Source organism: Mobula birostris, chromosome 19 (genome assembly GCF_030028105.1).
Source record: "Mobula birostris isolate sMobBir1 chromosome 19, sMobBir1.hap1, whole genome shotgun sequence".
NCBI classification, from domain to species: Eukaryota; Metazoa; Chordata; class Chondrichthyes; order Myliobatiformes; family Myliobatidae; genus Mobula; species Mobula birostris.
The window spans coordinates 40,954,333-40,966,896 of NC_092388.1; the positions used below are offsets into that span (position 1 = coordinate 40,954,333).

The window sequence follows — 12,564 nt, forward strand, 5'->3', positions numbered from 1 at the left end:
AAGGACTGTGAAATCTTCACTGGCTTTCATCAACTGAATGAAATATTATGCCTTCTCAGTAAATGCTCCCATTAGCGTAAAAACCTCTGTCAAAAGAACACATTGTTGATCTTGAGGTAGTGTAGTGAGAGTCACACAATGTGATGCTTGGCCCAGAGCCCAGAAATGCTGTTCAAAACTATTTATTATGGAATCTCCTGGTGTAGAATGGGGCCATTCAGTCCACTGTACTCATGGCAGTTCTTTCAGGGATGTGTCCTACACCTGTATCTTCAGGCATTTCATTCATTCCCAATACATCACCATAGCACAGATTGCCTCAAGCTGTCTGCTAGCATTTCTCAATTTGCTTACACTCACGTCCTTGGTTAATGACACTCCTCCCAGTGGTATTAACTGATTGAGGTAATTGTGAATGGAATTCCTTGGACTTTCCTCTGCCTCTCGCAAAACAATCCACCCTCTTTGCGCACATTTACAGAGTACCTTGTATTCCTCCATTTTGGAATCATGCCTTCACTGGCATTCACCCCTTGTCTTGGTCAATTCCACTAGCATTGTCTGGGGGAGGAAATGTATGAGGTGGGTGACATCACACAAGCTCTCCGTGCTGACTACTAGCTGCAATTTCTATTGGGTCATCCATTGTAGCTGCCTCTGTATTTCTGGTATGCCTCCATTAAGACAAAGAAGGAATTCTATAGTGTATTAGCTGTCTGTGCCATCTGGCCCCATGTAATTATAACGTATCACACACAAATTGCTGGTGGAACGCAGCAGGCCAGGCAGCATCTATAGGAAGAAGTACAGTCAACGTTTCGGGCCGAGACCCTTTGTCAGGACTAACGGAAAAAAGAGATAGTAAGAGATTTGAAAGTGGGAGGGGAAGGGGGAGACCCGAAATGATAGGAGAAGACAGGAGGGGGAGGGATGAAGCCAGGAGCTGGGTTGCTTGAATTTCCAGCATCTGCAGATTTTCTCATGTTTGCGTAATTATAACGTATGTCAAGTTCTTAGATTTTTTTGTTGGTTTTGCCACATTTTAAGTACTTTATCAAACCACTGATTTAGAAAGAAATCTTCATTTTCTATTGAGTCAGTGGGAGGAATTTCCTTATTTTTTAATATGTTGTTTCTCTTCTTTTGAGGTTGATGTATCGTTACTTTGGTTCATGGACATGGGATTGATGGGGTTGTTAAAGAGTTGCCATTTCTTCTGGCTGAGGTGATGAGAGCCAGGCTTCATTGTCCCAGAACAAAGGGGGCAGCTGTTCAGGTCTGAGCTGGGAAGAGATTTTCTCTCCCAGCAGATATTTAATCTCTACACTGAGCAGACAATTGTCTGCATAAGCATACCCTTGAGGTTTGGCTGCTAAGTGTATTCAAGACAGGTTGGGATTAAAGGAAAAGGATTTGTGAAGTGAAGTGCTGCTGAGGTACGAGATCAGTCATGGTTTTACTGCATGGTAGAGCAGGTATGACGCCAAAAAGCACTACTCTTGCTTCCATTTCTTATGTTTTTTCTTGTACTCAAAATTGGGTCTTAGGCCTTTATTGACAGAAAAGTTAATTTGGATCTCCTGAAAATGATCATTTGAAGTAAGATGGAAATGTATGAAAAGCAGTTCCATCCTTTTGGGAGCTGAATGCAGAGCTCTGGGCGTTCATGGCATCTAAACTAGCCACTCAGTAAGAAGGTATTTTAAGGAACTCAGTGCAGCACGTCATAGAGGGAAAGTAAGGCTGCCATAGATTGAGTGGAGTGGTGGGTAAAGGGGTGTGTCTGGCACTGCACCCGTGACGATGGAACTACTTGGCTTGCTCGTGACGAGTGTTGCCATGGCGCCGAGAGGAGCAGGGCGTAAACAGAATGGTGATCACTGCATGCATCTTCCATCAATACTGACCCAACCTGTGATCATCCATAGATTGCTTCACATAACACTGCTCATTGAGCAGTGAGATTGGCAGATGCTGTGTGCAAAGTGTGGACACGCCAGTGTGAACCTCCAGTTACCATGTGCAAGAGCATTGGGCTGTCCTCAGAATCTCCAGCTGAGGAAATGTGGCATGTGACCTCTGATATCATTAGGTGCATGTCTGACGCTGGTCAGTGTCACCGGTGCTGAGGTGAATTGGGTAAAAAATACTTGGTCTTATTTCCTGATGGGCACTATTTCCCCAAGGAGTAATTGTTTGCATGATTTACCTGAAGTATGGCTCTTTTTATGCGTAATTTTCACATAAAGAAATGTGCACAAGTATGTCCAGCTTCTAGATTTTGCCACTTGGTGTTTGTTAAAAAAACTCTGATTAAAACCTCGATTCATCACATGTCACGGGTAAGCCTTCCTGCGCTCAGTATAATTTCCTATTGGAGCTGAGCAGGAAAGCCAATGTCCACTGTACATCTTGAATGATAATTATTTCATATCCGAACTCTCTTCCTCTGTGGCCTCAGCTGTGGCCCTCATGCTGAAGTGAATCTTGACCTTGGGCAATCCTAAATAAGAACAGCTGTTGATGGTGTGAAATGTGGACCACGTTTATTATTGGACCATTTCATGCTTGGCAAAAGCATCAAAAGAATTAGTGAATGTCGATACCCACTTGTGAATGAAATCCAGTGCTTTTGATATTTTAATTTCAGTATATAAGGGCTTGGGTAGGGAGACTGCAATGGGAAAACAAAGACTGTGTGATTCTTACAGTTCTTTTTGGAGCCAATATTTAAACAAATGGGTATCTGATAAGGGTGACTTTTTTGGGCAGTGTCTGCAGATCAAGGAAAGAACAACTGATGTTCCTTCTTTATTTTAAACTGATTATTTAAACCCTTGCTCCTGACCTTTTCCACTCTCACCTTCACTGTGTGAGGAGCTCACTGGTTTTGCATTCTTTAAAGCCGAGAGCAGTATGTGACGCAGTGGAACACTCCTGATGGAGAGTCTAGGTCTGAAACATTAAATGTTTATTCCCCTCCATCGATGCTGTTTGCCCTGATGAGTTCCTCCAACATTTTGATCGAGCATCTGCAGGCGCACTAGTGACCTGGGTTCAATCCTGAACTCCGCCACCATCTGCGTGGAGAGTCTCCCTGTAATTGTGTGGGTTTTCTTGGCGTGATCACATTTCTTCCCACTTCTCTAACACCATAAATCCATAAGACATGGGAGCAAAATTAACCCATTCAGCCCATCAAGTCTGCTCCGCCATTCAATCACGGCCGATTTATCATCCCGCTCAACCCCATTCTCCTGCCTTCTCCCCGTAACCTTCGATACCCTGACTAATCAACAACCCATCAACCTTCACTTTAAATAAGACTTGGCCTCCACTGCCGCCTGTGGCGCTGAATTCCAAAGCTTCACCACCTTCTGGCTAAAGAAATTTTTCCTCATTTCTGTTCTCAATGGATGTCCTTGTATTCGTTTAATGCTAGATATATGGGTTGGTGGGTGAATTAACCACTAACAATTGAACAAGTTGTGAATCTGGAGGGAAGCTGAAGAGAATCAAAAATGATATTAATATAAATTTAGTACAAATGGCTAAGTTGCTAGAGCAATTCAATGGCCAAAGGACCTCTTTCCAAGCTTCTCTTTATGAATTTCCAATTACAAATTGATATATCTTTCATGTCTTTTGGGTGAACTGTTTGTGGTAGGGCATTTTTAAATATACTGTAAAGCAAATTAGGGTTCACCCAGCTGATTAATTTCCTTACACCAGGTTATGGAAGCAGAGCAGACCAAGACGAGGAGTGAGCTGTTACACAAGGAAACAGCCCTGAAGTACAATGCAGCAATGAGCAGGATGAAGCAGCTGGAGAAGAAACTGAAGCGAGCCATCAATAAATCCAAGTGAGTCCCGTCCCACCTTGGCCCCCAGCTCTTTGTCCCGCCCCACCTTGGCCCCCAGCTCTTTGTCCCGCCCCACCTTGGCCCCCAGCTCTTTGTCCCGTCCCACCTTGGCCCCCAGCTCTTTGTCCCGCCCCACCTTGGCCCCCAGCTCTTTGTCCCGTCCCACCTTGGCCCCCAGCTCTTTGTCCCGCCCCACCTTGGCCCCAGCTCTTTGTCCCGCCCCACCTTGGCCCCCAACTCTTTGTCTCGCCCCACCTTGGCCCCCAGCTCTTTGCCCCGTCCCACCTTGGCCCCCAGCTCTTTGTCCCGCCCCACCTTGGCCCCCAGCTCTCTGTCTCGTCCCACCTTGGCCCCCAGCTCTCTGTCCCGTACCACCTTGGCCCCCAGCTCTCTGTCCCGCCCCACCTTGGCCCCCAGCTTTCTGTCCCGTCCCACCTTGGCCCCCAGCTCTCTGTCCCGTACCACCTTGGCCCCCAGCTCTCTGTCCCGCCCCACCTTGGCCCCCAGCTTTCTGTCCCGTCCCACCTTGGCCCCCAGCTCTTTGTCCCGTCCCACCTTGGCCCCCAGCTCTTTGTACCGCCCCACCTTGGCCCCCAGCTCTTTGTCCTGTCCCACCTTAGCCCCCAGCTCTTTGTCCCGTCCCACCTTGGCCCCCAGCTCTTTGTCCTGTCCCACCTTGGCCCCCAGCTCTTTGTCCCGTCCCACCTTAGCCCCCAGCTCTTCGTCCCATCCCACCTTGGCCCCCAGCCTCTTTGTCCCATCCCACCTTGGCCCCCAGCTCTTTGTCCCGCCCCACCTTGGCCCCCAGCTCTTTGTCCCGTCCCACATTAGCCCCCAGCTCTTTGTCCTATCCCACCTTAGCCCCCAGCTCTTTGTCCCATCCCACCTTAGCCCCCAGCTCTTTGAATGCAATGTACCTCCCAGCACTCTGTTTCCCACTTAACCCATTCACGTGAGCTTTGAGGAGTCTTGCTTCTGTGAAAGAATAATCTCAGTTGTAAACTTGAATTTTCTGTCTCTTGTGTAGGCCTTATTTCGAACTGAAAGCCAAGTACTATCTGCAGATGGAGGTGAGCACTTTCATGAAATTCTCTGTAACTTTACTAGAACTCGATGCTGGTGCATATAATGGCCAAACTTTGCTGGAGCAGCAAATGGGGAAAGATGTTCCATTTTGCTGCTGTCATCTTTGCCAGGTTTCTGAAGCCATGCGTAATTTTTAATGTTTCAGCGATCATTTGTGATGTGCTGAATTCGTACCACATGTGTGAAACCCTTCACAGGGACTGTTAAACCTTTAGACTTGCCTTTATTAGAAGTCACTTGATACTACGTTATAGGCAGGTATGCAGAGATGGTTGAATTATATTGTAGAGTTATCACCCAGCACTGTCCGGTAGGAATTGATGATCAAAATTACATCTACATACTGTAATTAGCCTCAAGATTCGGGGGAGTGGATTTAGGATGGAGATGAGGAGGAACCACTTTTCCCAGAGAGCGGAGAATCCGTGGAATTCTCTGCCCAATGAAGCAGTGGAGGCTACCTCAGTAAATATACTTAAGATAAGGTTGGATAGATTTTTGCATAGTAGGGGAATTAAGGGTTATGGAGAAAAGGCAGGTAGGTGGAGATGAGTCCATGGTTAGATGGCTCCTATCTCTTATGTTCTTACGTAATTACACATAACAATTAAATATTGTGTTGATTTATTATTATCAATTTAAATTGGTGTGTATTTCACTAATTTGTAAAGCAGTTGAGTGCTCTCAAGTGATCATGATGTGGTGGACGAGCATCTTGCTCACTTTGAGCTTGTGAGACCAAGATTTCTCTTAGTTTGGAGTTGGTACTATGTGTTAGGGTGCAACGAAGTGCAAATGAGGGATAGATCGACAAAGACCTGTCTAAATTGCAGGAAAAGCTTGAGGGGCTGAGAGGTCTGTGACTGTTGCTGTATAACATTATGTGAGTTTGCATTTACAATTCCAGTCAGAGATAGGTTGCTTCTCAGTAACCATTAGTAACTGCAGTGAGAAGTCAGAACTGTTAGAATTCCTCCTTGACGTGAGTTTATGGAATAAGCTAAGTGGTTGAAGCAGGTAACACTGATGTACCAGCAGAGAGAATTGATGCAGAAACAAGGGCAAAGGTATTTGTAGAATGCAGTGTGAAGTGAGAAGACATGAGCAGGAGGGGAGTATGAATGCTTGCGGAGGCATCGAGACATACTAGAGCAACAGACAATCTGTTCAAGGAGCTCAGCAGGTCAAGCAGTGTCCATGGGAGGAAAGGATTTATGAATGTTGTAGGTCAAAAGGCAGCTTAACCTGAAACATGAACAATTCCTTGCCTCCCACTAATGCTGCTCAACCTGCTGAGCCCCTCCAGCAGATAATGTGTTGCTCGAATAGTCAGAGAGCCAAATCTCTTATTATAAATTTGCTGCATATTTTGTGCGATCTAGGTTAGATTAGTTCAATTAAATCTGTAAAAAAAACCACTTCCTTCAATTGACTGTAGCTGTGTATTTAAGATACCAAAATCTTTCGACAGGAAGTGAACTCAGTCCACCAGGCACATTGAACTCACTAGCTGTAAATCAATTGCTGTTTTAAATCCCCTTGATAGCAACTGAAGCAGAATGTGGATGAACTGCAGACCAAGCTGTCGTTGGCCAAAGGAGAGTATAAGGCGGCTTTGAAGAACCTGGAGATGATCTCCGATGAGATTCATGAAAGGAGGCGTTCCAACGTGATTGGACCCAGAGGACGTGGGGTTGGTGCTGAGGGAAGTGGAAACCCTGTGGAATTCACATCCAGCCTGAAGACTGACCCTGAAGAGTTCTCCAGTGAGTCTGTTTATACCCCTGAAACAGTTTATTTAGCTCTCTGCTTTGGGTGACTCTTACGTGGCCAGAATGTGAACTTTCAACCCACTTCCCACTTTGTACTTTGCTCTTGTCTACTGGGGAAACTTCTTTTGCACAAAGTACGGTATAATCTCAGTTTTATTAATCACGCTTTTCTTGATCAGAACCTTCCCCTCGGTTAGATGGTGTTTTTAAGAATGTTAATGTTTCCCTGATGCTATATCACATTTTGTCAGCCTGGTTAAATATAGAACTACCCATATTTGTTAGTAGCCCATGTAGCCTATATCAGTTGCAATGAGTTGTACCACACCTGCCTGTAGACATTTACATCATAATAGAAGCAAAAATAGCTGGAAATGCTCTGAAGGTCAGACAGCATCTGTAGAAAGATCTCAGGTTTGAGACCTGAGACCCTTCTGCATCCCATGAACTGGCAGCTCAGGACCAGTTACAGACCGGCGTGCGAGGCAACCTGTTCGAAGTCAAGTCGGTCTGCAGGGAAAGCCATGACGCTGTCACCTCTGAATCAGGTTTGAGCCCCGTTTAAGAGACAAGCTTCTAATTGCATCTGATGCTTGAGCGCTAATGGATTGGTATACCACAAGAGTTGCTGACTATTGACCAGGAAACAACACAGAAGCCCATTGAGCTCACTCAATCCCGTACATGATCCTGTGTTGTTTTTTTTTGGTTTTTAGGTGTCTGGATCAATAGTTACACCTCAAACAACATTGCTGAATCAAAATAATACCTTACCCTTTGACTTATGTGCAAATTAGACACTAAATTTTCAGTAATAATTCATTAGCTGCATATCATTTGGGATATATAAAGATCATAAAAGGGGTTATGGAAAGGTGAACAGCAAAAAGGCTTTTACTTTGATATCAGGAAGAGAGCAATTCCTGACAATGTTGTATTCCATCAGATTTTAAATGACTTTTTAAATACTGAAGCCTGAAGATACACACTCAATGTTTTAGTAACAGCTTCTTCCCCTCCGCCATCAGATTTCTGCATGATCCATGAACCCATGAACACTACCTCACTAAGATATAAATAAATAAATAAGCAATGTTAGAAGAGATTAAGATAATTTATATTTCTGATTCTGAAACACTAATAATTGGAATAAAAATTCCAAAATAGATTTTAGTCTTCAGTATTTAGAAGATGTTTTATTTTTGTGTGGGTTGGAGTTAGAATTTTAATTTCATTGTGCATAAAGAGAGAAAAAATCTTCAAATGCAACTGGACTTCAAAATGATGAGATCAAACTGACAGCCCATTTTTGTTTGCATGATTTGCAGAATTTACTGGCATATGAGTCACCATCAGATCCAATTAACTATTCAATGCCAATTTGAAATTTTAAAAGACTGACCACAATGCTTGATTACTTAATTGTAGCCTCTCACTTGTCACTATGTTGCGGGATAGCACAAATAGTGAGAATATACAAAAGGACAGGGTTGTGAAAAAATTCTTGTTGATTGTTAAGGCAATTATCGGTGGTCAATAGTCGGTATACTGCTGATCCTTGCCATGATATAAATGCAACAACTTACATTTATATGGAGTCCTTAATATAGGAAAGCATTCCAAAGAGATTTGGAAAATGGGCAATGTCACAAGAGAGGTTAATAGAAGTGATAAAATTATTATTTTAAATATGAAGGGATAATAATGTGTCACTCATCTTAATATTTGGACATTGTGAATCAGTTGTGATTTCATTCATGTGACTTCAGACAAATGAAACTATTTTGTTTTGCTTTGAGTTACTTTCTGTAGTTCAGCATTTCAAACACAACTACACAAATCATTTTTATTCATTCTTTTACTTCTAATTTGTCTAATTATGACCAATCATCATTCTATTGCACACCACAGAACTCATTTTCAGATCTTTCTGGGTGCATTTTAATAACAATGTGCTATATTATATTAACCCACCCACAGGGAAACAATGAAGTCAGTAATCCTGATGACTCAATCTTTTGTCTCAAATTTAGAATGACTCTGTGTTAACACAGCTATTCTAAATAAAATGTTTGTGCTTTCTGTTCCTACCAATGGACTTGTTGTCTCAGCTGACATATCTTCTGCAGCACTGGCCACTGACAGAGATGACATCTTTCAGGGAGATTTTATATGAACTCCCCTCATAGAATCCCATGGATCATACGAGAAAGTTCAGGGGACTACATTCCTATCATTATATATCCCCGAAAAATGGAGAATCAGGTTTAAGTCATGGAATTTGTTGTTTTGTGGCATCAATGCATTGCAATACATAACAATAAAAACTAGAAATTACAGTAGGAAGTATATAGATAATGAAAGTAAATTAATAGTTAAAAAAAAGAGGAAAAATACTGAAGTAGTGTTCATGGGTTCATTGTCCATTCAGAGGGGAAGAAGCTGTTCCTGAAATGTTGAGTGTGTGCCTTCAGGCTCCTGTACCTCCTCCTTGATGGTAGCAATGAGAAGAGGGCTTGTCCTGGGTGATGGGGGTCCTTAATGATGGATGCCGCGCAAGTCCAGCAAAGAGTTAAAAAAAAGCAGGAAGTTTTTCAATGGGAGTCTTTGACTGGAGTACTATGCAGAAGCAGTAGAAGGAATTCCAAGCAAGCCTGGTGAAAAGCTTTAACCATATAACCATATAACAATTACAGCATAGAAACAGGCCATCTTGGCCCTTCTAGTCCGTGCCGAACTCTTACTTTAAAAACCTAGTCTCCATTAAAAAAGGGGGTACCGTCTAGTGGAGCGGTCATTGTGGGAGCTTTCATTGTCAGAGTGGTCTGAGTCAGATTGTTAAGGCTTTGGCTCAACTGGGCTTTGTCGAGAGCAGGTGGAGGCAAGGTAAGTAGGTAAGTTCATTCCTTATTTCTTCTTTCTTATTTAATTCTTGAGAGAATAGGGGTTATATCTGCAGAGGCAGTGTTTTGAATTCACGCTGCAATTTGTGAAGACGGAGCATAAGTCACATGTATCAGTATCACAATGGAGTGAAGGGACTTGCAGAGGCGTGAGCGAGGAGCTTGCCCAGGTGGATTGGAGGAGGATACTGGCGGGGATGACGGCAGAGCAGAGGTGGCTGAAATTCCTGGGAATAGTTCACAAGGCGCAGAATAGGGGTATGTTCCACAGAAGAAGTAGTTCTATGACAGTGTTGGCAACTGTGGCTGACAAGGAAAGTTAAGGACTGCATAAAAGCCAAGGAAAGGGGACAGAAGGTAGCAAAAGTGAGTGGGAGGTTGGATGATTGGAAAGTTTTTAAAATCCAATGAAAGGCAACTAAAAAAGATGGAATATGAGGGCAAACTAACTAATAATATAAAGCAGGAAACTAAAAGTTTTTTCAGTTATTTAAGAGTAAACAGGAGGTGAGAGTTGACACTGTACTGGACCACTAGAAAATGATGCTGGTGAAGTAGTAATGGGGGACAAAGAAATGGCAGATGAGTGTGTACTTTCCATCAGTCTTCACTGTGGAAGACACTAACAGTGAGTGTTTGGGAGCAGGAGTGAGTGCCATTGCTATTACAAAGGAAAAAGTGCTAGGTAAACTCAAAGGTCTTGGGGTGGATAAGTCACCTGGACCAAATGGACTACATCCCAGAGTCCTGAGAGAGGTTGCTGAAGAGATAATGGATGCATTGGTCATGATCTTTCAAGAATCACTTGATTCTGGCATGGTCCTGGAGGACTGAAAAATAGCAAATGTCACTCCACAATTTAAGAGGGAGGAAGACAAAAGAGAGGAAATTATAGGCCAGATAGCCTAACCTCAGTGGTTGGGAAAATGTTGGAGTCTATTATTAAGGATGCGGTTTCAGGGTAGTTTGAGACTAATGATAAAATAAGTCAAAGTCAGCATGGTTTCTGTAAAGGAAAATCTTGCTTGACAAGCCTGTTAGAATTCTTCAATGAAGTAACCAGCAGGGTGGACAAAGGAGAAGTAGTGGATGTCATTTAATTTGATTTTCAAAAGGCATTTGACAAGGTGCCACACATGAGGTTGCTTAACAAGGTAAAATCCTATGGCATTAGAGGAAAGATACTGGTATGGATAGTGGAATGGCTGACAGGCAGGAGACAGCGAGTGGGAATAAAAGGGGCCTTTTCTGTTTGGCTGCCAGTGACTGGTGGTGTTCCTCAGGGGTCAGTATTGGGACTGCTGCTTTTTACATTGTTTATCAGTGATTTAGATAATGGAATTATCTCTAGGAAGAGGTACAGTCGACGTTTCAGGCCGAGACCCTTCGTCAGGACTAACTGAAGGAAGAGTGAGTAAGGGATTCTCTAACTTCCGCTAATGCCCCACCTCCCCCTCCTACCCCATCTGTTACTTATTTTTATACACACATTCTTTCTCTCACTCTCCTTTTTCTCCCTCTGTCCCTCTGACTATACCCCTTGCCCATCCTCTGGGTCCCTCCCCCCCCCTTGTCTTTCTTCCTGGACCTCCTGTCCCATGATCCTCTCGTATCCCTTTTGCCTATCACCTGTCCAGCTCTTGGCTCCATCCCTCCCCCTCCTGTCTTCTCCTATCATTTTGGATCTCCCCCTCCCCCTCCAACTTTCAAATCCCTTACTCACTCTTCCTTAAGTTAATCCTGACGAAGGGTCTCAGCCTGAAACGTCGACTGCACCTCTTCCTAGAGATGCTGCCTGGCCTGCTGCGTTCACCAGCAACTTTTATGTGTGTTGCTTGAATTTCTAGCATCTGCAGAATTCCTGTTGTTTGTAGATAATGGAATTGATGGCTTTGTGGCAAAGTTTGCAGATGATACAAAGATAGATGGAGGGGTAGGTAGTGCTGAGGAAGCAAAGCAATTGTAGCAGGACTTAGACAAATTGGAAGAGTGGACAAAGAAGTGACAGATGGAATACAGTGTTCAGAAATATATGATAATGCATTTTGGTAAAAGGAACAAAAGTGCAGACTATTATCTAAATGGGAAGAAAATTCAAACATCAGAGGTGCAGAGGGACTTAGGAGTCCTCGTGCAAGACTCCCAGAAGGTTAATTTACAGGTTGAGTTTGTGGTAAGAAGGGAAATGCAATTTTGGCATTTATTTCAAAGGGAATAGAATATAAAAGAAAGGTAATGCTGAGGATTTATAAGACACTAGTCAGGCGGCGCTTGGAGTATTGTCAACAGTTTTGGGTCCCGTATCTCAGAAAAGATGTGTTGTCATTGGAGAGAGTCCAGAGGAGGTTCACGAGGATGATTGCAGGAATGAAGGGTTAACATATGAGGAGAGTTTGGCAGCTTTAGGCCTGTACTCACTGGAATTTAGGAAGAATGCGTGGAGTTCTCATTGAAACCTACTGAATGTTGTAAGGACTAGATGGTGGGGGTATCCAGAAATACAGCCTCAAAATTGAGGGTGACCTTTCAGAACAGAGGTAAGGAGGAATATTTTTTTAGCCAGAGAGTGGTGGATCTGTGAAATGCTCTGCCACAGACTGCAGTGGAGGCCAAATCTGTGGGTATATTTAAGGTGGAAGTTGATAGTTTTCTGATTGGTCAGGGCTTCAAAGGATATGGTGACACACACAAAATGCTAGTGAAACAGCATTTTGTGTGTGTTGCTTGAATTTCCAGCATCTGCAGGTTTCCTTGTGTTTGCGTTTTTAAAAGGATAGGGCAAGAAGGCAGGTGTATTGGGTTGAGTGGGATCCGGGACCAGCCATGATGGAACAGTAGAGCAGACTAGATGGGCTGAATGGCCTAATTCTGCTCCAATGTCTTATGGTCTTAAGCCACCTTTTTGAGGCATTGCCTTTTGAAGTTGTCCTTGGTGCTGGG

At 43.5% G+C, this 12,564-nt stretch overlaps 1 protein-coding gene across 1 annotated transcript in view; it reads left to right on the forward strand.

Moving 5' to 3' along the window:
- The window catches only part of LOC140212547 (SH3 domain-binding protein 5-like), a 77,685-nt gene that overhangs the window by 51,156 nt on the left and 13,965 nt on the right, over positions 1 to 12,564 (forward strand). The window contains exons 5-7 of the mRNA XM_072283499.1: positions 3,733 to 3,863; positions 4,891 to 4,933; positions 6,496 to 6,715. Coding sequence (XP_072139600.1) covers positions 3,733 to 3,863; positions 4,891 to 4,933; positions 6,496 to 6,715 — 394 coding nt within the window. The remainder of the gene's footprint in view (positions 1 to 3,732; positions 3,864 to 4,890; positions 4,934 to 6,495; positions 6,716 to 12,564) is intronic.